A 24,158-nucleotide genomic window follows, 5' to 3' on the forward strand; every position below is an offset into this window, starting at 1 on the left:
TGGACTTTGACCTAAAAATGGACACTCCAATACCCCATGGTATCTGTAGTTGTGTTAATATGTTACACTGGATGAGAAGCCAATGTGTAAGCCAATGCCTTATTACATAAAATGGTTACATGAGCTTTTTAATATAATTTTTCGACGAAAGGTGGCTAAAATAATGACTAATTACTTCCGTATCAAACACACACAAGCTCATTGGCTCCCACAGTTGTCTCTCCAAATTCCTTAAGCTGTGATTGGCAAAGACTGCTGTCAATCTGCTCCAAGAGTCAGGAACCGCCCACATTATGTGTAGGGTTACCAACAGGCTTAGCCACGCATGAAAACTCACTTTATCCGGCTTTGGTTGAACACCGCCATTTGCTGTTGATACCGCATTTCGACATTGGTTCAGTCTCGTTGTGTTAGACGGTTTCAAGACGGTGTTACGGCTTACTACCCCCGTATTCCTCGATACGAGGTTCCGAGAGAGCCACAGGACAGCTGTCGCCATTTTTCCAGTTTGGGGTGGGGTGGGCGGGACGGCATTGTTTATGGGTGGGTTCGGGGCGTAAGTCTATCCGCATTTTATGACAACATCAAAGATCAAACAACATAACATGAATAAATACATGTAATGCACAATGTATGAACAGTCAAATATAGAATAGATAATTCCAGACTTGTTTTATTTATTTACACACTAGCCTATCAGGTTTATGTGCATTCATATGTGTGTACGTTATCTGAAGACAGAGCGATCAAAATGACGTCACAACCGCCATATAAAATCCACAGAAGAAGAAATAGAAGCAAATGACGTTATGTGCCATTCAGCCAACCAGCGCGCGAGGACTGCAGCATTTTGTGCTATTCAGCCAACCAGCACGCGAGGACTGCAGCATTTCCTTCGAGGCAGAGCGCGCTCGGAAAGAGGAGGAAGTCGAAAAATATAGGACACCGAATTAATAAATACGTTAGAATATGAGGAATATGTCAATGAGATTTACGGTCTAACAAGGGACAGTGGTTGGTCTCACAACTACCTAAAAACCTTCGGGTTTACCTCAATAATCCGAATTTGAAATTACACCACCCGCTACTCAGCATAACTGTCCCCTCGCCATACTTCGAGTTGAAAGACGAACGGGGACGAGATAAATTTCGGAATAGGTTTAGCTACCTAATATTTACATTGTAAATTGGTATTACAAACTTGATAACTATAAACGTTAAGGTGGTGGAAGGTCTCAAGAAAAGGTTTTAGCGAGCTAGTTTGTTTCAAATATTCGTCACGAGAACTTGAGATTCTCTGAGAAAAGTTGTTCGACGTCCACGAGCCGTCAGAGGCCTGTGGTCGAGGCTGCATGCAGCAGACACCATCGGCGTGTAGTGTCGGTGACATAAACAACAAACATGTCGGCCCAAGCGCAAATGCGAGCAATGTTGGACCAGTTGATGGGCACAAGTAGAGATGGTGAGTAAACGACAAGCTACATTGTTTCAGAGGAAATGTTTCTAACTAGTTGTTATCATGCTAGCTGACGTTAGCTAGCTAAGCTACCTTAGCCTGGGGACCAATGGCTGAACGCTAACGCCAGCTAGCTACTTGTTGTGTTCACAGTAAAGTAAACACAAGGAACATTCCGTTTCATACCTTGTCACATTGTTGACGTGTGCTAGCTGGGATATTGCTGGCCCACGAGATGCTATCACTGACTGGCTGCAGGTAACGTTGGACAGATAGCTAGATGTACTGTAGCAAGCTAAGCTAGTTTTTGTTTCAGGAATGAATGATCCACATGGGCATCCGCACCCACCGTAATCAGAATTTTGGATAATAAAGGTGTCTGGTATGCACACAGCTATTGTTTCTTGAGATTTACATGACTTTGCTCAGCTCACCAACTCTCTCCCCTTGTCTGATTTATTTTCGTGTAGGGGACTCCATGCGCCAGAGAATCAAATTTACAGATGAGCGGGTCTGCAAGAGTCATTTGCTGGACTCCTGTCCTCACGACATTCTCTCCGGCACTGTGAGTACATGACATATTACTTAGTCCAGGGGATCTCAAACTTTTTTGGGGCGCGACCCTATTTTTATAAATATAAAAATTCCCCGACCCCATCATGTGGAAGAAAGTGACATAATCAACGGCCAATGTAAACTTTTTAAATTGGTGCTTAGACAGTCTATTACAAATCAGTACTTTTGACAGTATTTAAATATGAAGAAAGTATGGTTCGAAGTATTGGGAAGTTCAGAAAATCATCAGGCAATCATTTTGTATGATCTTCTGTGTAGAAAAGAACATCATCATTGATTATCTTTTTCCCCCAGTCTGATTTAGTGCCTGGGCTTGTCCACTCTGTTCTAATGTGTCCTGCCATTGTAGAGGGAAACAGAGGAAGCATACGTGTTCCTGAGAGTCTTATCTTTCAGTGATGGGATCATAATATTTTGTAGCTCAAACGGTTCTAAAGATGGAGCAACATTTGTAGGAAGAAAACAGAAACCGCTCTGTAACCCTGGTTATATGAACCAAGCCCGATTTGTATTTATTTCATTTCGGAGTTCTCTCACTACCCCATTTTCAAATCAGGTGACCCCACATGGGGTCGCGACCCCTAGTTTGGGAAACGCTGTCTGAGTCACAATGGTCTTGTGTAGTAGCGATATAGAACACAATGTAAATTGCTCTCCTGGGTACAGGACTTGTAGGTACATCTTTGAGTGATTGATGTAATTGATGTTTCTTGTTGTTGTCGTACAGAGAATGGACCTGGGAGAGTGTGTGAAGGTCCACGACCTGGCCCTCAGGGCTGACTTCGAGATCGCCTCCAAACAACAGGAGTACTTCTTTGAGCTTGACGTGAGTTACGTTGGAATGTCATGTACCTAGTATACATGTTTAGCACACATACGCGCACACACACATTTTGTTTCCTCTGCATGCAAGCTCCATGTGATCTGTTGATCAATGGATTGTCTCTTTCTTTCTCTCTCTTTCTCTCTTTTTCGCTCCCTCTTTTTCTTTCCTTCTGTTTTATGTCTTGTACACACAAGCTCCATGTGATATCTATTTTTCCTCTCAGATCTGGCGATGTTTAACCCTCTCCTCGTCATCCCCTCTCACCGCAGGCTGCTGAGCACCTTCAGTCGTTCATCGCTGACTGTGACCGCAGGACTGAGCTAGCTAAGAAGAGACTGGCTGAGACGCAGGATGAGATCAGCGCTGAGGTCGCCGCCAAGGTGACCGACCCCTGTTCTTTGTCTTACTTAGATAGTTCCCCACATGGTCATTAGGTGAATTAACACTTTATAGTTGGAATTCGATTCCATGGTATGTGTTGTTTTTCTAGATGAATGTAGCTGACATTTCAAAAAATGACATTTCAACCATGTATAAGAAACTAATTAATAATAATATAAATAATGTGATTGCCTGTCACTTTGTTGCTCTGGTTGTCACCGTGTCATAATTCTAACACTTTCTCTCTGGAATCAACAGGCTGAGCGGGTCCACGAGCTGAACGAGGAGATCGGTAAGCTGCTGGCCCGGGCGGAGCAGCTGGGGGGCGAGGGGAATGTGGAAGAGGCACAGGAGGTCCTGGAGAAGGTGGAGAAGACTCGCGCAATGAAGAAAGAGGCAGAGGTCAGTGGACAGGGGGTCAAGGAGATACCCGACATGTGGTCACAACCAATCATAGCAGCTCTGATTTGTACTGGGATTAAATAAAGATTAACAACTAGTTTTTTGTTGAAATATACAAACCTGTTTCAGCAAAGCCTCTTAGATGTTTTTAACAGACAGGTATATGAGGAATTTCATGTGTGCAACTCAAAATATATCAAAACAGTCAGTCATCAGTCATTTGAAGGTGTGTCCTAATATTAACATTAGTCATCAACACAGCAGCATACTCACTAAGAACTGTGCGGTGTGTCCTAGTTCTAAAATCAGTCTGGTGTACTGTTGCTTTCTCCCAGGACGTATACAGAAACTCGATGCCGGCGTCCAGCTTCCAGCAGCAGAAGCTCCGGGTGTGCGAGGTGTGCTCCGCCTACCTAGGTCTCCATGACAACGACCGCCGCCTGGCCGACCACTTCGGAGGTAAACTGCATCTGGGATTCATTGAGATCCGGGAGAAGCTGGAAAAGCTACGGGTGAGACACACACAACATAACAGTAGTCAGAACCTAGTAGGATATCACTAGTTATGTAGACGTTTACATTGCTTTTCAGGAAGTGTAAACCTGAGCTGTCTGAGTACAGTTGTTGCTATGGATTACATGTTGTTGTTGTTTTTCCTGCTACAGAAAGCAGTTGTGGAGAAGCAAGAAGGAATGCGAATGAGAAGAAGGGAGGAGCGTGAAAAGGAGGAAGAGAGAGCGAAGGAGTGGGAGCTGGAGCGAGAACGAGAGAGGGAAAAGGAGCGAGAGCGTGAAACCGAACGTGTACGGGAGAGGGAGAGAGAAAGAGAAAGAGAGAGGGGAGAGAGAGAACGCCGGAGGTGATCTAAATCTGACTTGTTCCCATCTTCAGTTCAGACATCAAACAAATGCTTTGAAATGCTCATTCTCTTGTATTTTAACAATCCACTTTTATGTCTTTTTTTTACAGGTCAAGATCAAGAAGCGGTGAACGATACCGGGAGGGAGGCAGCTCATCCTCCCATCGCTCGAGACGACACCGCTCCTCTCGCCCCCGGGAGGAGGGAGGAGGAGAGCGGGACAGGGAAAGGGAACGTAAGCATAGACACAAGGACAGGCATCGCTCGAGCTCCCACTCTCACAGGAGCAAGAGGAAGAGGTGAGGCCTGAGCAGACAGACAGGAACACTGACTTGATACTTAGAAAATGGCACATAGCCATTATGTCACACTAAAATCAGGCGGCAACTAGAAGAAAACTGAATGAAACGGGGAGGTACTACTAACCTTTATTTTACCTTTATTTTACCAGGTTACCTGAACAACAACAAACAGTGTTTTCTTTTTCTGTGGCAAAATGTTTTGCTACGCTGTGCCCTAATGAACACGACCCAGCTCTTTCCCAACAGATTGTTTGGGTTGATTTTGTTTGTCTGTCATCAGGTGCTTGATCTTTGTACCAATGCCTGATCTGTTTCCTTCTACCCAGGTCTTCCAGGGACAGATCCTCACACACCCGAGACCGAGAACCCCGCTCCCCGTCTCAGCGCTCTCCGTCTGGCCGTTCACCCTCAGGGCGCTCCCCGTCCCAGGAGAGATGGAGGGAGAGCGGAGGAGAGGGACCACCCCGCTCCCGGGAGCAAGACGACAGGCCCGAGCCCATGACCAGGGAAGACAGGGAGAGGTCCACCTCTCCAGAGATGATGGCCAGGGGGAGAGAAAGAGAGAGATCTCTGTCGCTAGAGAGGGATAGACGTTCCAGCTCAGACGGAGAGAGGGAGTCGGGGGAGATATGATATAGAGGGGGACATCCGAGGTCATGTTAGAGCAGAGGGGGGTTTAGAAAGATGGAGCAACAGCCAGTTCTAATGGGCTCCTTACCCCTTCACCTCAGCCATAACTCTTAGATGTTTGCAGATCTAGAAGATGGAAGCAATATGGTGGAAGTGGAAGCTACACTGCTTATACCTATCCAGACCTTTCAGATCAGCAATCATCGAAGGTTTAGGGCTAGGTGGGAGGGAGTGAATTGGGACTGGCTGGGAGGGTGTGTGTGAGTATGTGTGTTCATTCATGTTGAAGTGGGACATATAAATTGGGAGGGGGGGCGGCGAGGACAAATTGGGACAAGGAAATCAGGATAAGAGGTCAGGATGGGAAGAAGTAGCATGCGAAGATAGTTGGTGGGGCTTTCAATTGGGATGAATGGGAAAGACCTTGAACGAAAGGAAGGAAGTTGGCCTGGGAGCAACACTTTATTTCATGTAATAATTGGGACGGGGGTAGTAGAGGAGAGAGATGGAAGTTCTGCCCATTTAAACCTTATTTTATTTTAGAAATGCTGTTCTGTTTTTTACCATCATTATGATCTACAATGTTGATGCTGTTGTCGTTTTCTGGGTTCCAACAGGGATCCAAAGATCGGTTTCACATGGAGGAGCGTGTATAGCGTGTATAACTTAGATTTATACACAAACATAAAAAATACAGTGACGAACAACCACATCCTTTGAAAGATAAAGAGTACCACTTAAGACTCTTCGCACTGATACGGACATGTAGAATTCAATATGATTGACAACGTACGCAAGCATTTTACATACTGTTACTTTACTGGTATTCAGCAGAAACCCATGAACAGACACACACACTTCAGCAGAAACCCATGAGCAGACACACACAGTCCTTTTGCTGTGAGACAAGGTGGATGTTTTGGGGAATCTACCTTGCTGTGCCATCTACTACAAAGTTAATAAAAGTCCTGCTTCCATTGTGACTCATGTTTCCTGTCCATTCTTAATGTTTGAATCCTTAGTTGAAACAACAAAGCGCCTGTGTTTTGGTAAAAAGCTGAGGGATGGGCCTGGAGAAATGTAACCTCTCAAATTAATAGACAGTGCTATGGATGCAAGGACTGACGATCCATGATATAAACAGTTATAGTGTTAACAATTTTTTGAGGTTATACAGTGTTTACATTTTGTTATAAACATTGGAGTATAACACGCTTATACTTGGGTTCTGATGGGGTATGACAGTTGAACTAAGCTCATGAGGCATTTATAAGTTAAATTCAAGAATCAATGGGTATATATTCATTTCTAAGTCCAAAAATTGATGTAGCAACTATGGTTTCTAGCTTTAATGTAGTGTTTATCAAAGACGTCGAAGTTATTGTGCAAAGTGGAGGTAGCAGCAGGATTATATTTATATAGTTACACTTTTTAGACAATAGATGGCAGTCATGCTCCTTTGAAGAAAATGGCAGCAGAAGAAGAATTGAAGACGTCATGAAGTTTAACGGAAGTTTGAAATTACGCGCCACAAAAGTCATGGCTGAAAATTATTTTATTCAACCATAACATTGGAGATGTCTATGAAGTGTCGCTAGTTAGCGACTGCATTGTTGAACGCTTTTTAACACAATTTTACTTCTCTTTTTTGCATGTTGGATGTAAAATGTCTTTACTCAAACCATTTAGTAAACTTCCTGGACTAAACACAGCCAACATACTGGTAAGTGGTCCTGTAAGTAACGTTAGCCCTAGGTAGCTAGCTAGCAAACTTAACAATTAATTACCAACGATTGTTATCACTAAACCAATTGTGACATTACTGCTATCCAGATTATTGATACATTTACATGCACAGAATTCAATATTTGTATCTATGTTTAGTTAGTTAGCTGATACATCATAATAACACCACTAACTCACCAGTTGTTACTCAATGAATGTGTTTCTTGTTTCAGCTGGTAGAGAATGAAGAGCAATTTCAGCAGAAGTTAGCTGACACTGTTGTGCTTCATGAGAAGAATGTCAACGTCAATGTGTAAGTACTGAATTGAGTTCCCAACAAGCGAGCTAGGTAGGGGTCTTGACTAGATGCTATACAGCTACGGACAGAAGTAACTTTTCGTAGCGGGTTAGGGTTAGCTAAAATGCTCTCCTAACCTGCTACGAAAAGTCACTCGACAGAAGTAGCTGTATACCATCTAGTCACAACCGTCTAACATTGTCATCTTCTTCTTTCTGTACCAGAAGGTTGGCTAGAAGCCTCCCACTACCCATGGAAAACGAGGAGTCTCGGCCGCGGATAGATCTGGTGGTTTTCATCATTCACCTAACCTCAGAGCTCAGGTACATTCACATACAGACAATAGGGACCATCCATAGGGAGATGGACCCCATGACTGATGTGACTTTACTGGCCTCTTCTTCCAGTGGTAATGCTACTGCTTTTCTCTCTCCTCAGCTTCCAGTCAGCAGAGACCTCCCTCAAGTATTTAGACCCAGGTTACTTCCTGGGCAAAGTCTGCTTCCTGGTTACCAATGGTAAGGAAATGGACTCGCCTGTCTATCCTTCTCCGTTATACATCTTTCATCAACACTTATCACATTCTATCATCCTCTCATTATGTTTAAAGAGTGCTATCTTCCTCTGTGTGTCTGTGGTGTGTCTGTGTCTCCTCCTCCAGCTCGTAATGCATCAGTGCCCCCTGAGCGACTGGTCTCTGTGAGGAAGCTGGCTGCATCCCTCCACTGCCCCTTACTGTGTGCAGAGGATCAGGTATAAGTCAATGCATAGACGTGATTGATAGGTAAAACACTATATTAGTTTATATTTAGTCTATTTCATGAAACCTGTGTTATGAATAGACTGACAGGTAATACAAACTCATATGATCTTTTAGAAGTGTGTCATTCTGTTATTTTATGAAGCTTTTGTTGTTTTTTTCCATTCTTATTTATTTCCTCTAATTTCCTTTTTTTCTCCACTCAGACGACAGAGGGGGTGACCACGGCAGCACACCGTTTACTGGCCATTCTCAAGGTAGCGGCCGGTCTTGTCCCCATGGCAACTGGTCTCTACCTGTCCACCTTCACCCGCTGCACTGTGCCCTCTGACATTGATCAGCAGAACTTTGAGTGATCTTTGACCTTTAACCCAGTCCAGAACATCACCACCTGGACCAGCCAAGACTGGTTGACCAGGTACTTACATGGACTGTTACTTGTGCTCAATAGCTATTGCGGTCTCTAAAACAGATAAATGTAAGAGGTTTATATAGAGTGGACTGCGTGTCATATTGTTTTAATTTTGTTTGTACATACAGTATGTTTACCATGCACATAGTACCTTTTTAAATACATATTTTCTTGTTTTGTTCACATTGTAAGCTTTTAGCCATTTACAAATATATCTGCTTTGATCTAATTTGTGAAGAAAGTGTCTGGTATCTTTGTAAATACATTTGAGATTACACACTAACCTTACTTTTTAGAATGTCACTTGTTGCTGTGTCAATATACTGACACTAGGTGGAGTGCCTGCAGCCTGACGAAAGACATTGGTTCAATGCCTCGAAAGTGCTTTCTGGCTGCGCTATAGAAACTTGTGATGAAATTGAACCATGCAATTGATATCCCCTTATCTTTCATTATGTAGTGTTTCTTTGACCTATGTGAGAAATAAACGGCTTAGCTAGTAGATACAATCTTAAAGATGCGTTATAAAGGTTTTGTATAATTTCAGCCAGTAGTTTTGAAAGTAGTGCTCACAAGCCGAAACGGGTCCATGAAAATTGTGCACCATTGTGTATAACGTCAACCATTTCGTATGCAAAATAAATATAACATATTTTGTACAATGTTACACATTTGTAAGTGCTTAAGATCTTGTTAAACCTCTTTAATTGTGAACCAGCTGTTTGAAGACTCGGACCTCCTCACTCCGACCCGTCTCCCTCCTCCCACCTGTTTCCTCTATCCCTAAACTCCAAGTTCACACCCCCTCCATGTTCACAACAGGTATTTTGATAACCCTTGGTTGAAGATCTCCAGTGTGCTATCCCACTGGACAAAGATGTCAGTTCAACATCATTTGATTGAGTTTTCAACTAACATGAATTAAATGTGAAATAAACACATTTGAACCATGTCATTGGATTTAGGTTGAAAGTTGGGTAAAAAAAAATAAACATTCCCAAAATCCCTTTACAGTGAAGACTTTTATTGCAAATCCAATACGTTTTCCACATTGATTCAACGTCATCAAATTTATTTTGTTGTATTGGAAACAACCAGTTGGTGCCTAGTGGGATATACAACCTCCCCTCATCGTTTCCTCCCTTTCGTCTCTTCAGGTGTCTGTCCATCTCGTTGGTGTGTCTTCCTCTTGCTCTTTACCCCAGTTCTCTACTGCTCCTAAGGGTGATTGAGTGTGTATGTTGTGTCGTGACTGCTTCAAGCATCTTGATGACCTGTGTCGACCATTGTTGGCTCTAGAGACTGAGTGACCTGTTGCCAAATATTTTCTGCAATGTAGAACATGACAAAATTAATACTGCATTTCAAAAGGGTTTTGCATTCTGCCATCTCAAATGGCGATGTCTGCACAGTGAAACACACACAGTCTGCCACATGTAGACATACACACACACACTGTCACACTGCTAAATGATTCAGTATGTAATAAGTATCTGGGTGGTGAGGTGACCACTGACAAGAGGCTCAGGGGGAGACACTAGGATGCACACGTATCCTCCTCTCTGATCAGGGCTTGGCAAAAGAATAACCTGCACCCCTGGCTGTCGCCATGTGAACCATAATCTGTTATCCATAAAAAGTGTTGATGGATACATTTTGTGGAATGTTCAGAAAAACTATAGGTTGGGATCTGCTTGAGACTTGGTCCTGGTTAGAAAATATTGGGGACAAAAACAGGTTTGGGATCCACTGTGTTAATGCTGATTAAAGAGGTTTCCTGTTTCCTCACTGATAGATACTGCTGTTGGGCCCCATGAGAGGTTTCCTCACTGATAGATACTGCTGTTGGACCCCATGAGAGGTTTCCTGTTTCCTCACTGATAGATACTGCTGTTGGACCCCATGAGAGGTTTCCTCACTGATAGATACTGCTGTTGGACCCCATGAGAGGTTTCCTCACTGATAGATACTGCTGTTGGACCCCATGAGAGGTTTCCTCACTGATAGATACTGCTGTTGGACCCCATGAGAGGTTTCCTCACTGATAGATACTGCTGTTGGACCCCATGAGAGGTTTCCTCACTGATAGATACTGCTGTTGGACCCCATGAGAGGTTTCCTGTTTCCTCACTGATAGATACTGCTGTTGGACACCATGAGAGGGGGGGAAGACCCAACACTGGGAGGACAAGGGAGCCTGGACACCTAGGCTAGTGGTCAGTCATGTGCACTATGTTTGAAAAATAAAATTATATTTGGCACATCAATCAGTTTGTAGGTGGATATTGAATTCACCATAACCTAAAGTGGCTAAGATGGGGGAGCACCTGAGCCCAATGGATGCTTTACTGCGTGATAGTTACAGAATGAGTAGCCTATAAAATGACTCACACGTCTCCCGTGGGTTTTTCCATATTGCTTACTCTTGACTAATGCCCCTGGCCTGGGGTAAACCGGTCCGGTGGTCTGGTCGGTGGAGACCGGCTGTCCTTGGCAACGGGTCAGCAGAAAGAAAGAGATATTGACGGATAAAGAGAGATAAAGACAGGCGGGTCACACCAGATGAGAGGGTGTCACAGTGTCTGTTGTCACGTCTGCAGTGCAGTGACCGACACACAGCCACCCTATTAATAGTCATTCCTTCAGCAGGGCAATTAACCACAGATTTGGCAATCAGCTCAATACCAGCCAGCCAGCCAGGCTAATGCCAAAACACCACTTTTCATTTGACTGGAGACAATGGAAAAGTTTGAAAGGAAGTTTTCCATTACAATTTTGCTCCCAGGCAAATGTCAATTTTAATTTATACTGTAGATTCAAGCAACATCACAAAGTAAGAAATGTCTGAATCCAGAATTAAGCATAATATGTTTGAATACAACTTTGATTTATTGCACTAGTACGCTTAACTCTTCCGTGTATTGTAGTCATTCAAGATATCCGCATTGAGCTTATTGAAACAATTAATTTCATTCACTAGTGCGGTTTAACCAATCAGGGGCACTCTAGACATGCACTTCCTGTGAGGAATGCACTGGGCAATCTCCATGGCGTCACCATGGCGCCCAAGCTAACGGGCACAGTCTGGTCTGGTCTGAGAGGGGGTGATCTGAACACAGACAGCCCCGCCTGAGATGCTGCTCTGTGGAGAGAGTCACGTCCACACTGACCGATAAGACCGCAGGAATGGGAAAGGGAGAGGACAGAGCCAAAATAAACAGGGTGGTGGGGATTAGTGTGTATGTGCCTGCTGGTGAGTGTGTGTGTATGTGTGTTAAGTGATCATGCTATAGGTAGTAGCACTTAGGTGTGTTGAGAGAGTGCAAGAGAGATCATGGACGTGTTTTAGTCAAAGGGGGAGGGAGGAGAGGAGTGGGTGGGGATAGATCGCTGACTGACCGCTTGCTGACCTGCACTGGAGCACAACAGAAACCGGACAGTCATCCAAGATAGAGGGCAGGAGAGGTGAATAGACCCCCCGCCAATTGTGTGCAAGAGAGAGTGAGGATTTGAGCCAGTCTAGAGGCAATAAACAGGTTTGTCACAGAGCAAGAGCGGATGAGTAACTTCAACCCTTCGTCCTTGCTTCAGTCCTAACCAGACACCACATTAAAGAACTCATATCTAAATCTAATTATTTTAATTTGTTGTCCTTTTTGTCTGTATACCACAATTCAGCTTTTAGCTGTTAATGTGTACAAGATCAAATCAAGCTTACTATATAGAATGGGAATGAGAAGAAACTAATCTCATCTCCCTAATAACTCATATCCACCCCCTCAGAAAATACATCTGTCCATGTCACTGGGTGATGAATGTTTGAAATTAACCAAAGAAAATATATAGAAAAGGCAGAACAGACATTTTAAGCACTTATTTGCAGCTGATAGAACGTTTATTGGTTTAGTGCAATGAGAAACAGTTACCATTCAGTAAGCAAACTACATTGAAATGGCAGATTAAGGCAATATACTGTACAGAGAGAAATGCAGAATTTTCACAAAAGCTTTGCCCCATACACCTCCTGTACTTTCAGCAAGTCACAAGCAAACCAGCACTTAGAATGTACTGTATATAAACTAGTAACCACTCTGCTTCACGTGTAAGCTCCCAGTAAATGTCTCCAGTTGTTGTCCTTTCCGTGTGACCTCTTGTGACCCCTGGCGTGGGGGTCGTAGGTCGTTGAGGTAAACCGTTTAGCCAGCGAAGCCCAGCTCCTTGTAGGTGACGTCGATGTCAGCTATGACCACGCCCATCACCTTCCTCAGCGCTTCCTGCCCTGCCCCGTCCAGCCCTGCATTCTCACCCATCACCTTGCAGATGATCTCGGTGATGAGCTGGTGAGAAGCAAGAGAGATGATAATGTTTAATTTCATACTGAATAAAAGCACTTTATGAAGTATATTTTTCACTCAGCATTTTAGTAAACTAAGAATGACAGTGTCATGGTAAAACTGGAGTGAATGCAACAATTAAATGTATTTACATTTATGAATAGAGGAGAAAAAAACTGCTAGATTCAGATAAAGAGAGAAGGGAGGGAGACTGGAATCATCCACCCTCACCTTGAAGTTGTTGAGGGCGATCTTGTGCTGCTTGGCGTGGGTGGTTGCCAGGGGTTTGAGGATGGCAGCGTGGTCACCTTTAGCCTTCAGCAGCTCTCCCAGCTTCTTAAGCACGGTGGCCCCGTGGGCAGCTACCGCCGCGTTCCCGGACAGGTCCCCCGCTGCGATGCCTGCGAACCTAGGGAACAACGTCAGGGTGTCTGGGTGCTCTGTGAACAGACTAGAGGCAAGGAGAGACAGAGAGGGAAAGAGAGAGATTTGTAAGGAGAGTTCTGTGAGCCTCTACAGTACAGAACATTTTAAATCATTCCTGATTGCCAATGTGTAGATATAGCATTAACCTACACTACCGGTCAAAAGTTTTACAACACCTACTCATTCAAGAGTTTTTCTTTATTTTTACTATTTGCTACATTGTAGAATAATAGTGAAGACATCACAACTATGAAATAACACATATGGAAACATGTAGTAACCAAAAAAGTGTTCAACAAATCAAAATGTATTTTATATTTGAGATTCTTCAAATAGCCACCCTTTGCCTTGATGACAGCTTTGCACACTCTTGGCATTCTCTCAACCAGCTTCATGAGGTAGTCACCTGGAATGCATTTCAATGTAACAGGTGTCCCTTCTTAAAAGTTAATTTGTTGTGTTGTGTTGTTAATCAGTTGTGTTGTGACAAGGTAGGGGGGGGGTATACAGAAGATAGCCCTATTTGGTAAAAGACCAAGTCCATATTATGGCAAGAACAGCTCAAATAAGCAAAGAGAAATGACAGTCCATCATTACTTTAAGACACGAAGGTCAGTCAATACGGAACATTTCAAGAACTTTGAAAGTTTCTTCAAGTGCAGTCGCAAAAACCATCAAGCGCTATGATGAAACTGGCTCTCATGAGGACCTCCACAGGAATGGAAGACCCAGAGTTACCTCTGTTACAGCATCAATTGTTCAGAGGAGACTGTGAATCAGGCCTTCATGGTCGAATTACTGCAAAGAAACCACTATTAAGAAGAAGAGACTTGCTTGGGCCAAGATACACGAGCAATGGACATTCGACCGGTGGAAATTTGTCCTTTGGTCTGGAGTACAAATTTGAGATTTTTGGTTCCAACCGTCGTGTCTTTGTGAGACGTGGTGTGGGTGAACAGATGATCTCTGCATGTGTATTTCCCACCGTAAAGCATGGAGGAGGAGGTGTTATGGTGTGGAGGTGCTTTGCTGGTGACACTGTCCGTGATTTATTTCGAATTCAAGGCACACTTAACCAGCATGGCTACCACAGCATTCTGCAGCGATACGCCATCCCATCTGGTTTGGGATTAGTGGGACTATCATTTGTTTTTCAACAGGACAATGACCCAACACACCTCCAGGCTGTGCAAGGGCTATTTTACCAAGAAGGAGAGTGATGGAGTGCTGCATCAGATGACCTGGCCTCCACAATCCCCCGACCTCAACCAAATTGAGATGGTTTGGGATGAGTCGGACCGCAGAGTGAAGGAAAAGCAGCCAACAAGTGCTCAGTATATGTGGGAACTCCTTCAAGACTGTTGGAAAAGCATTCCAGGTGAAGCTGGATGAGAGAATGCCAAGAGTGTGCAAAGCTGTCATCAAGGCAAAGGGTGGCTATTTGAAGAACCTGAAATCTCAAATATATTTTGATTTGTTGAACACTTTTTTGGTTACTACATGATTCCATATGTGTTATTTAAAATAAATAAATAAATAAATATGCCATTTAGCAGACGCTTTTATCCAAAGCGACTTACAGTCATGCGTGCATACATTTTTGTGTATGGGTGGTCCCGGGGATCGAACCCACTACCTTGGCGTTACAAGCGCCGTACTCTAGCAGCTGAGCTACATAGTTGTGATGTCTTCACTATTATTCTACAATGTAGAAAATAGTAAAAAATTAAGAAAAACCCTTCTAAAACCTTTGACCAGTAGTGTATTTCTTAGCATTACATTCAACACAACAGTCTGCAGTCTAGCAGTTTATGGCCAGAACCATTCTCCAGTCCATCTCTTAGCCAACTCAGTGAAGTCTGACTCCGGTCCATAGCGTTCCCTGCATTTTGCAGTTGTGTCTCAGCAACAGCAAGCAAAACGTAACGCCCTGGACCAGAGCTAAGTACAGTCCAATATTGTCCACTGACCGGCTCAGAACCAGTCCTCCGTGTGTGTTGTAGTCAGCCTCCACTGGCCCCCAGCAATTCAGAACCATGTCAAAGTCAGCCATGATCTGAGGAAGACAGAGAAGGAGACTGAGGAGTTACATGACATACATTTACATTTACATTTACGTCATTTAGCAGACGCTCTTATCCAGAGCAACTTACAAATTGGTGCATTCACCTTATAGCCAGTGGGATAACAGTACAAATCAGGACTGGGGTCTTAAATAACAATTCTATTTTCAAGGATTTTTCAATAAACTGAGGAGTAGAAGCTATTTATTCCCAAAGTTTTTCCTTTTTTTAAATGTGAAATTCTAATTTGCCTTCAATTCGAATTGACCCCAGCCCTGTTACAAATGCTTACAGTAGGAAAGCTAGTATTTTCTGTGCCAAGCAATCAGAGTGGGTTAGTAATAGACAGAACCAATGAAGCAGCCAAGAAGACAGGGAATTATATGGTTTTAATTTACATCATAATACTAATTCAGTAATACATTAATCTAATCTAACATATGGCAAGTCTACTCAGCAAAACGCTATAGAAACGTTCAGCCATAAAGCCTAGTTAGAGAGTCACTAGTAGTGGGGATAGGAATTGCATGCTATAGAAACAACAGGATACATTACATTAGCTTGGTTTGTTTACTGGGTTCGATAATACACGGCATGCAACTCTGATACATTGAACATGCCAATACTGTAATAAAATATTAAATCCAGATGTTATTATCTATTAAATGTTATCTTTTCAACGGCAACAATGTAGTAACTATGTAGTAACTAATCCCAAGGTCCTTTCCCCATAGCTTTTCATTGACCTTGTCCTCATAGGATTCTATACCCACAGGTCAAAAATGGTCAGTCCACACATAGACATCAGCCATAAAATACAGCCCCATCAGCTCCTCCACACAGTCTTTACTAGCTAATCACCCGTCTACTCTGAACAAGATAGCTTGATGTAGAGGCAGCAGACTGATAGATTGACTTGTTCTCTCAGGATGTATATCCATCCCAGCATCAGTGCACCATAAGTCCACCTGTTGTTGCGTTGTCTTTGCATAGCCTCTAGACCAGGGGTACTCAACTCTTACCCTACGAGGTCCGGAGCCTGCTGGTTCTCTGTTCTACCGGATAATGAATTACACCCACCTGGTGTCCCAGGTCTAAATCAGTCCCTGATTAGAGGGGAACAATGAACAAATGCATTTGAACTGGCTTCGAGGTCCAGATTGTAGTTTGAGAGCTCTAGACTATGGGCCTTCTGTGTGCATGTATGTGTTGGATTCTCTTCGAAAACACTGACAGTCAAACTGAAGATGACATAATTAGATGTCATACAGTTCAGATTGTTGACTGAAATTCATTTTGGGTTACAACAGCAGCTCACCCAAACTCTCACTCATGATTATAATACTGTAATTTGCTTTTTCAGCCTCAACATTAACCCTAACGCTAGGTCAAAACTTGAAAGATTCTGGTTTTGAAAATGAATAAACAGTTGATCCCAAAAATGTATTTCTAAAGCATGACATAGAAGCATCGATACTGTACCAGTAAAGCAGGTAAATGTCCCGTGTGAATATTTCAAACTCTGAAATACTTTATAGTCAAACCATACCTTTTATACCCCCTCCTCCCTCATCCAAGGCCAATCATCAATCTACTCTCTCTCTTGATGTTTACTCCACCTCTAACTCTCTTTAGCCCACCCTCCCCGTTAGGATGCTTTACTGCGTGATAGTTACAGAATGAGTAGCCTATAAAATGACTCACGTCTCCCGTGGGTTTTTCCATATTGCTTACTCTTGACTAATGCCCCTGGCCTGGGGTCAACCGGTCTGGTGGTCTGGTCGGTGGAGACCGGCTGTCCTTGGCAACGGGTCAGCAGAAAGAAAGAGATATTGACGGATAAAGAGAGATAAAGACAGGCGGGTCACACCAGATGAGAGGGTGTCACAGTGTCTGTTGTCACGTCTGCAGTGCAGTGACCGACACACAGCCACCCAATTAATAGTCATTCCTTCAGCAGGGCAATTAACCACAGCTTTGGCAATCAGCTCAATACCAGCCAGCCAGCCAGGCTAATGCCAAAACACCACTTTTCATTTGACTGGAGACAGTGGAAAAGTTTGAAAGGAAGTTTTCCATTACAATTTTGCTCCCAGGCAAATGTCAATTTTAATTTATACTGTAGATTCAAGCAATATCACAAAGTAAGAAATGTCTGAATCCAGAATTAAGCATAATATGTTTGAATACAACTTTGATTTCTTGCACTAGTACGCTTAACTCTTCCGTGTATTGTAGTCATTCAAGATATCCGCATTGAGCTTATTGAAACAATTAATTTCATTCACTAGTGCGGTTTAACCAATCAGGGGCACTCTAGACATGCACTTCCTGTGAGGAATGCACTGGGCAATCTCCATGGCGTCACCATGGCGCCCAAGCTAACGGGCACAGTCTGGTCTGGTCTGAGAGGGGGTGATCTGAACACAGACAGCCCCGCCTGAGATGCTGCTCTGTGGAGAGAGTCACGTCCAAACTGACCGATAAGACCGCAGGAATGGGAAAGGGAGAGGACAGAGCCAAAATAAACAGGGTGGTGGGGATTAGTGTGTATGTGCCTGCTGGTGAGTGTGTGTGTATGTGTGTTAAGTGATCATGCTATAGGTAGTAGCACTTAGGTGTGTTGAGAGAGTGCAAGAGAGATCATGCACGTGTTTTAGTCAAAGGGGGAGGGAGGAGAGGAGTGGGTGGGGATAGATCGCTGACTGACCGCTTGCTGACCTGCACTGGAGCACAGCAGAAACCGGACAGTCATCCAAGATAGAGGGCAGGAGAGGTGACTACCAGAATAGACCCCCCGCCAATTGTGTGCAAGAGAGAGTGAGGATTTGAGCCAGTCTAGAGGCAATAAACAGGTTTGTCATAGAGCAAGAGCAGATGAGTAACTTCAACCCTTCGTCCTTGCTTCAGTCCTAACCAGACACCACATTAACGAACTCATATCTAAATCTAATTATTTCAATTTGTTGTCCTTTGTGTCTATATACCACAATTCAGCTTTTAGCTGTTAATGTGTACAAGATCAAATCAAGCTTACTATATAGAATGGGAATGAGAAGAAACTAATCTCATCTCCCTAATAACTCATATCCACCCCCTCAGAAAATACATCTGTCCATGTCACTGGGTGATGAATGTTTGAAATTAACCAAAGAAAATATATAGAAAAGGCAGAACAGACATTTTAAGCACTTATTTGCAGCTGATAGAACGTTTATTGGTTTAGTGCAATGAGAAACAGTTACCATTCAGTAAGCAAACTACATTGAAATGGCAGATTAAGGCAATATACTGTACAGAGAGAAATGCAGAATTTTCACAAAAGCTTTGCCCCATACACCTCCTGTACTTTCAGCAAGTCACAAGCAAACCAGCACTTAGAATGTACTGTATATAAACTAGTAACCACTCTGCTTCACGTGTAAGCTCCCAGTAAATGTCTCCAGTTGTTGTCCTTTCCGTGTGACCTCTTGTGACCCCTGGCGTGGGGGTCGTAGGTCGTTGAGGTAAACCGTTTAGCCAGCGAAGCCCAGCTCCTTGTAGGTGACGTCGATGTCAGCTATGACCACGCCCATCACCTTCCTCAGCGCTTCCTGCCCTGCCCCGTCCAGCCGTGCCTTCTCACCCATCACCTTGCAGATGATCTCGGTGATGAGCTGGTGAGAAGCAAGAGAGATGATAATGTTTAATTTCATACTGAATAAAAGCACTTTATGAAGTATATTTTTCACTCAGCATTTTAGTAAACTAAGAATGACAGTGTCATGGTAAAACTGGAGTGAATGCAACAATTAAATGTATTTACATTTATGAATAGAGGAGAAAAAACTGCTAGATTCAGATAAAGAGAGAAGGGAGGGAGACTGGAATCATCCACCCTCACCTTGAAGTTGTTGAGGGCGATCTTGTGCTGCTTGGCGTGGGTGGTTGCCAGGGGTTTGAGGATGGCAGCGTGGTCACCTTTAGCCTTCAGCAGCTCTCCCAGCTTCTTAAGCACGGTGGCCCCGTGGGCAGCTACCGCCGCGTTCCCGGACAGGTCCCCCGCTGCGATGCCTGCGAACTTAGGGAACAACGTCAGGGTGTCTGGGTGCTCTGTGAACAGACTAGAGGCAAGGAGAGACAGAGAGGGAAAGAGAGAGATTTGTAAGGAGAGTTCTGTGAGCCTCTACAGTACAGAACATTTTAAATCATTCCTGATTGCCAATGTGTAGATATAGCATTAACCTACACTACCGGTCAAAAGTTTTACAACACCTACTCATTCAAGAGTTTTTCTTTATTTTTACTATTTGCTACATTGTAGAATAATAGTGAAGACATCACAACTATGAAATAACACATATGGAAACATGTAGTAACCAAAAAAGTGTTCAACAAATCAAAATGTATTTTATATTTGAGATTCTTCAAATAGCCACCCTTTGCCTTGATGACAGCTTTGCACACTCTTGGCATTCTCTCAACCAGCTTCATGAGGTAGTCACCTGGAATGCATTTCAATGTAACAGGTGTCCCTTCTTAAAAGTTAATTTGTTGTGTTGTGTTGTTAATCCGTTGTGTTGTGACAAGGTGGGGGGGGGGGGGGTATACAGAAGATAGCCCTATTTGGTAAAAGACCAAGTCCATATTATGGCAAGAACAGCTCAAATAAGCAAAGAGAAATGACAGTCCATCATTACTTTAAGACACAAAGGTCAGTCAATACGGAACATTTCAAGAACTTTGGTGGAAATTTGTCCTTTGGTCTGGAGTACAAATTTGAGATTTTTGGTTCCAACCGCCGTGTCTTTGTGAGACGTGGTGTGGGTGAACAGATGATCTCTGCATGTGTATTTCCCACCGTAAAGCATGGAGGAGGAGGTGTTATGGTGTGGAGGTGCTTTGCTGGTGACACTGTCCGTGATTTATTTCGAATTCAAGGCACACTTAACCAGCATGGCTACCACAGCATTCTGCAGCGATACGCCATCCCATCTGGTTTGGGATTAGTGGGACTATCATTTGTTTTTCAACAGGACAATGACCCAACACACCTCCAGGCTGTGCAAGGGCTATTTTACCAAGAAGGAGAGTGATGGAGTGCTGCATCAGATGACCTGGCCTCCACAATCCCCCGACCTCAACCAAATTGAGATGGTTTGGGATGAGTCGGACCGCAGAGTGAAGGAAAAGCAGCCAACAAGTGCTCAGTATATGTGGGAACTCCTTCAAGACTGTTGGAAAAGCATTCCAGGTGAAGCTGGATGAGAGAATGCCAAGAGTGTGCAAAGCTGTCATCAAGGCAAAGGGTGGCTATTTGAAGAATCTGAAATCTCAAATATATTTTGATTTGTTGAACACTTTTTTGGTTACTACATGATTCCATATGTGTTATTTAAAATAAATAAATAAATAAATATGCCATTTAGCAGACGCTTTTATCCAAAGCGACTTACAGTCATGCGTGCATACATTTTTGTGTATGGGTGGTCCCGGGGATCGAACCCACTACCTTGGCGTTACAAGCGCCGTACTCTAGCAGCTGAGCTACATAGTTGTGATGTCTTCACTATTATTCTACAATGTAGAAAATAGTAAAAAATTAAGAAAAACCCTTCTAAAACCTTTGACCAGTAGTGTATTTCTTAGCATTACATTCAACACAACAGTCTGCAGTCTAGCAGTTTATGGCCAGAACCATTCTCCAGTCCATCTCTTAGCCAACTCAGTGAAGTCTGGCTCCGGTCCATAGCGTTCCCTGCATTTTGCAGTTGTGTCTCAGCAACAGCAAGCAAAACGTAACGCCCTGGACCAGAGCTAAGTACAGTCCAATATTGTCCACTGACCGGCTCAGAACCAGTCCTCCGTGTGTGTTGTAGTCAGCCTCCACTGGCCCCCAGCAATTCAGAACCATGTCAAAGTCAGCCATGATCTGAGGAAGACAGAGAAGGAGACTGAGGAGTTACATGACATACATTTACATTTACATTTACGTCATTTAGCAGACGCTCTTATCCAGAGCAACTTACAAATTGGTGCATTCACCTTATAGCCAGTGGGATAACAGTACAAATCAGGACTGGGGTCTTAAATAACAATTCTATTTTCAAGGATTTTTCAATAAACTGAGGAGTAGAAGCTATTTATTCCCAAAGTTTTTCCTTTTTTTAAATGTGAAATTCTAATTTGCCTTCAATTCGAATTGACCCCAGCCCTGTTACAAATGCTTACAGTAGGAAAGCTAGTATTTTCTGTGCCAAGCAATCAGAGTGGGTTAGTAATAGACAGAACCAATGAAGCAGCCAAGAAGACAGGGAATTATATGGTTTTAATTTACATCATAATACTAATTCAGTAATACATTAATCTAATCTAACATATGGCAAGTCTACTCAGCAAAACGCTATAGAAACGTTCAGCCATAAAGCCTAGTTAGAGAGTCACTAGTAGTGGGGATAGGAATTGCATGCTATAGAAACAACAGGATACATTACATTAGCTTGGTTTGTTTACTGGGTTCGATAATACACGGCATGCAACTCTGATACATTGAACATGCCAATACTGTAATAAAATATTAAATCCAGATGTTATTATCTATTAAATGTTATATTTTCAACGGCAACAATGTAGTAACTATGTAGTAACTAATCCCAAGGTCCTTTCCCCATAGCTTTTCATTGACCTTGTCCTCATAGGATTCTATACCCACAGGTCAAAAATGGTCAGTCCACACATAGACATCAGCCATAAAATACAGCCCCATCAGCTCCTCCACACAGTCTTTACTAGCTAATCACCCGTCTACTCTGAACAAGATAGCTTGATGTAGAGGCAGCAGACTGATAGATTGACTTGTTCTCTCAGGATGTATATCCATCCCAGCATCAGTGCACCATAAGTCCACCTGTTGTTGCGTTGTCTTTGCATAGCCTCTAGACCAGGGGTACTCAACTCTTACCCTACGAGGTCCGGAGCCTGCTGCTTTTCTGTTCTACCGGATAATGAATTGCACCCACCTGGTGTCCCAGGTCTAAATCAGTCCCTGATTAGAGGGGAACAATGAACAAATGCAGTGGAACTGGCTTCGAGGTCCAGATTGTAGTTTGAGAGCTCTAGACTATGGGCCTTCTGTGTGCATGTATGTGTTGGATTCTCTTCGAAAACACTGACAGTCAAACTGAAGATGACATAATTAGATGTCATACAGTTCAGATTGTTGACTGAAATTCATTTTGGGTTACAACAGCAGCTCACCCAAACTCTCACTCATGATTATAATACTGTAATTTGCTTTTTCAGCCTCAACACTAACCCTAACGCTAGGTCAAAACTTTAAAGATTCTGGTTTTGAAAATGAATAAACAGTTGATCCCAAAAATGTATTTCTAAAGCATGACATAGAAGCATCGATACTGTACCAGTAAAGCAGGCAAATGTCCCGTGTGAATATTTCAAACTCCGAAATACTTTATAGTCAAACCATCCCCAAACCATACCTTTTATACCCCCTCCTCCCTCATCCAAGGCCAATCATCAATCTACTCTCTCTCTTGATGTTTACTCCACCTCTAACTCTCTTTAACCCACCCTCCCCGTTAGGATACCAAACTATGATACCATACCAGTTAGATTCCTTTCTGTCCCTCACTGCATTGTGCATTCTATTGTCTCATAGTTCATAAGAAAAGAAGGTGCCAAAATCAAGATTTCCAATGGTCTATCTAATTCTTTCCAAAGTTGGTAAGGTAATGCTGTATTGCTACAGTTCTTCAGAACTCTATACCGTTTACAGGCTTGGCTCAGTATGACCATTTAATAACATGCATGAATCTCTCATTAGTTAATATGTGTAAGAAATGCCATTTGACTCAATCTTATGACCTTTAGTATACGACAATAACAGTGGTGTGACGACGACAGCATGGCTCTTTTTTTTGACCTACTCATCATTTCGAACAGGGCGAAAAAGCATCATGTCCATTACAAATACATTATTGGCATGGTCAAAGACAAATGCTGCCAAAAGTCAGCAAATGAGAACAACAGTTGTTACACTGCAATGACAGAAACACCCCTCGGCTCCAACAGAGGTGACATGGTCAACTTTTGAACCTAAGGCCAAACAGGACTGTGACTCTCATATATGTCCATGAATAAGCTATACAGTATCACAATCTATCTTCCTTCCTCTCTCTCTCTTTCATTTATCTCACACCTCTCTGTCTCTTTTTGCCATTATCCCCAGCACACTCTTTCTCCTCTCCTATCTTTCTCTCTCTTCAGTCAACATGTAGCTTTATAAATAACTGCTGGCAGCAGCCAGGACCACCAGACAGTTTTGCCAGAGCATTTAAGCATGGATATGTTTAGGCCCTAGCCATTTTCACTCCTTTAGTGGGGTTCAAGTTCAGGTCAAGTTTAAACCCTGCCGGTTTGGGATATAACCGATTGATGGTATTCTCTACTTTTGAAACACTCTACTTTTGACACATTTCAAAGGTATAAATCGAATAACACATGTTTGCTAATACATTGTGGAAAATGTTTGTCATGATAGTTTTGTCTGCTGTATCTAGTGTTGCTCGGTTGTCCAGAGACACCCAAATATAGATTTTGGTAAGGGGAGAAAAACTAATCCATCTCTGGCCTCTTTGATCATAATTAAAGGGATAGTTGCTAGCTGTTCCTGTAGACTTCCAGTTATTGCGCTGACGCTAGTTAGCATT

At 43.0% G+C, this 24,158-nt stretch overlaps 4 protein-coding genes across 5 annotated transcripts; 2 read left to right on the forward strand and 2 right to left on the reverse strand.

Annotated features, from left to right (window-relative positions):
* Positions 1-779: 779 nt before the first annotated feature.
* LOC311123984 (putative RNA-binding protein Luc7-like 1) lies at positions 780-6,415 on the forward strand. The gene is made up of 9 exons (XM_084198205.1): positions 780-1,462; positions 1,927-2,021; positions 2,760-2,858; positions 3,128-3,238; positions 3,498-3,641; positions 3,977-4,153; positions 4,307-4,500; positions 4,611-4,799; positions 5,129-6,415. The coding sequence occupies exons 1-9, from the start codon at positions 1,402-1,404 to the stop codon at positions 5,433-5,435; spliced, it is 1,377 nt and encodes a 458-aa protein (XP_084054331.1). The 5' UTR covers positions 780-1,401; the 3' UTR covers positions 5,436-6,415.
* Positions 6,416-6,968: 553 nt separating this feature from the next.
* On the forward strand, positions 6,969-9,635 carry LOC311123979 (centromere protein M-like). Of its 2 annotated transcripts, none has more exons than XM_084198199.1 (6): positions 6,969-7,155; positions 7,391-7,470; positions 7,680-7,778; positions 7,894-7,973; positions 8,117-8,208; positions 8,422-9,635. In XM_084198199.1, the coding sequence occupies exons 1-6, from the start codon at positions 7,099-7,101 to the stop codon at positions 8,569-8,571; spliced, it is 558 nt and encodes a 185-aa protein (XP_084054325.1). In that variant the 5' UTR covers positions 6,969-7,098; the 3' UTR covers positions 8,572-9,635. The 2 variants fall into 2 exon arrangements, with proteins under 2 accessions (XP_084054325.1, XP_084054326.1); XM_084198200.1 differs by having other exon boundaries at positions 7,026-7,155; positions 7,683-7,778.
* A 2,855-nt stretch (positions 9,636-12,490) lies between these two features.
* On the reverse strand, positions 12,491-16,937 carry LOC311123980 (myoglobin-like). Its single transcript, XM_084198201.1, has 4 exons — positions 16,933-16,937; positions 15,358-15,443; positions 13,193-13,412; positions 12,491-12,964 (listed from the first exon to the last, which is right to left on the reverse strand). The coding sequence occupies exons 2-4, from the start codon at positions 15,438-15,440 to the stop codon at positions 12,824-12,826; spliced, it is 444 nt and encodes a 147-aa protein (XP_084054327.1). The 5' UTR covers positions 15,441-15,443; positions 16,933-16,937; the 3' UTR covers positions 12,491-12,823.
* Positions 16,938-18,632: 1,695 nt separating this feature from the next.
* LOC311123987 (myoglobin-like) lies at positions 18,633-22,879 on the reverse strand. Its single transcript, XM_084198210.1, has 4 exons — positions 22,851-22,879; positions 21,276-21,361; positions 19,334-19,553; positions 18,633-19,106 (listed from the first exon to the last, which is right to left on the reverse strand). Exons 2-4 carry the CDS (start codon positions 21,356-21,358, stop codon positions 18,966-18,968), a joined length of 444 nt encoding a protein of 147 aa, XP_084054336.1. The 5' UTR covers positions 21,359-21,361; positions 22,851-22,879; the 3' UTR covers positions 18,633-18,965.
* Positions 22,880-24,158: the final 1,279 nt, after the last annotated feature.

The sequence above is a fragment of the Coregonus lavaretus genome (assembly GCF_964263955.1).
Source record: "Coregonus lavaretus genome assembly, contig: HAP1_SCAFFOLD_224, whole genome shotgun sequence".
NCBI classification, from domain to species: domain Eukaryota; kingdom Metazoa; phylum Chordata; class Actinopteri; order Salmoniformes; family Salmonidae; genus Coregonus; species Coregonus lavaretus.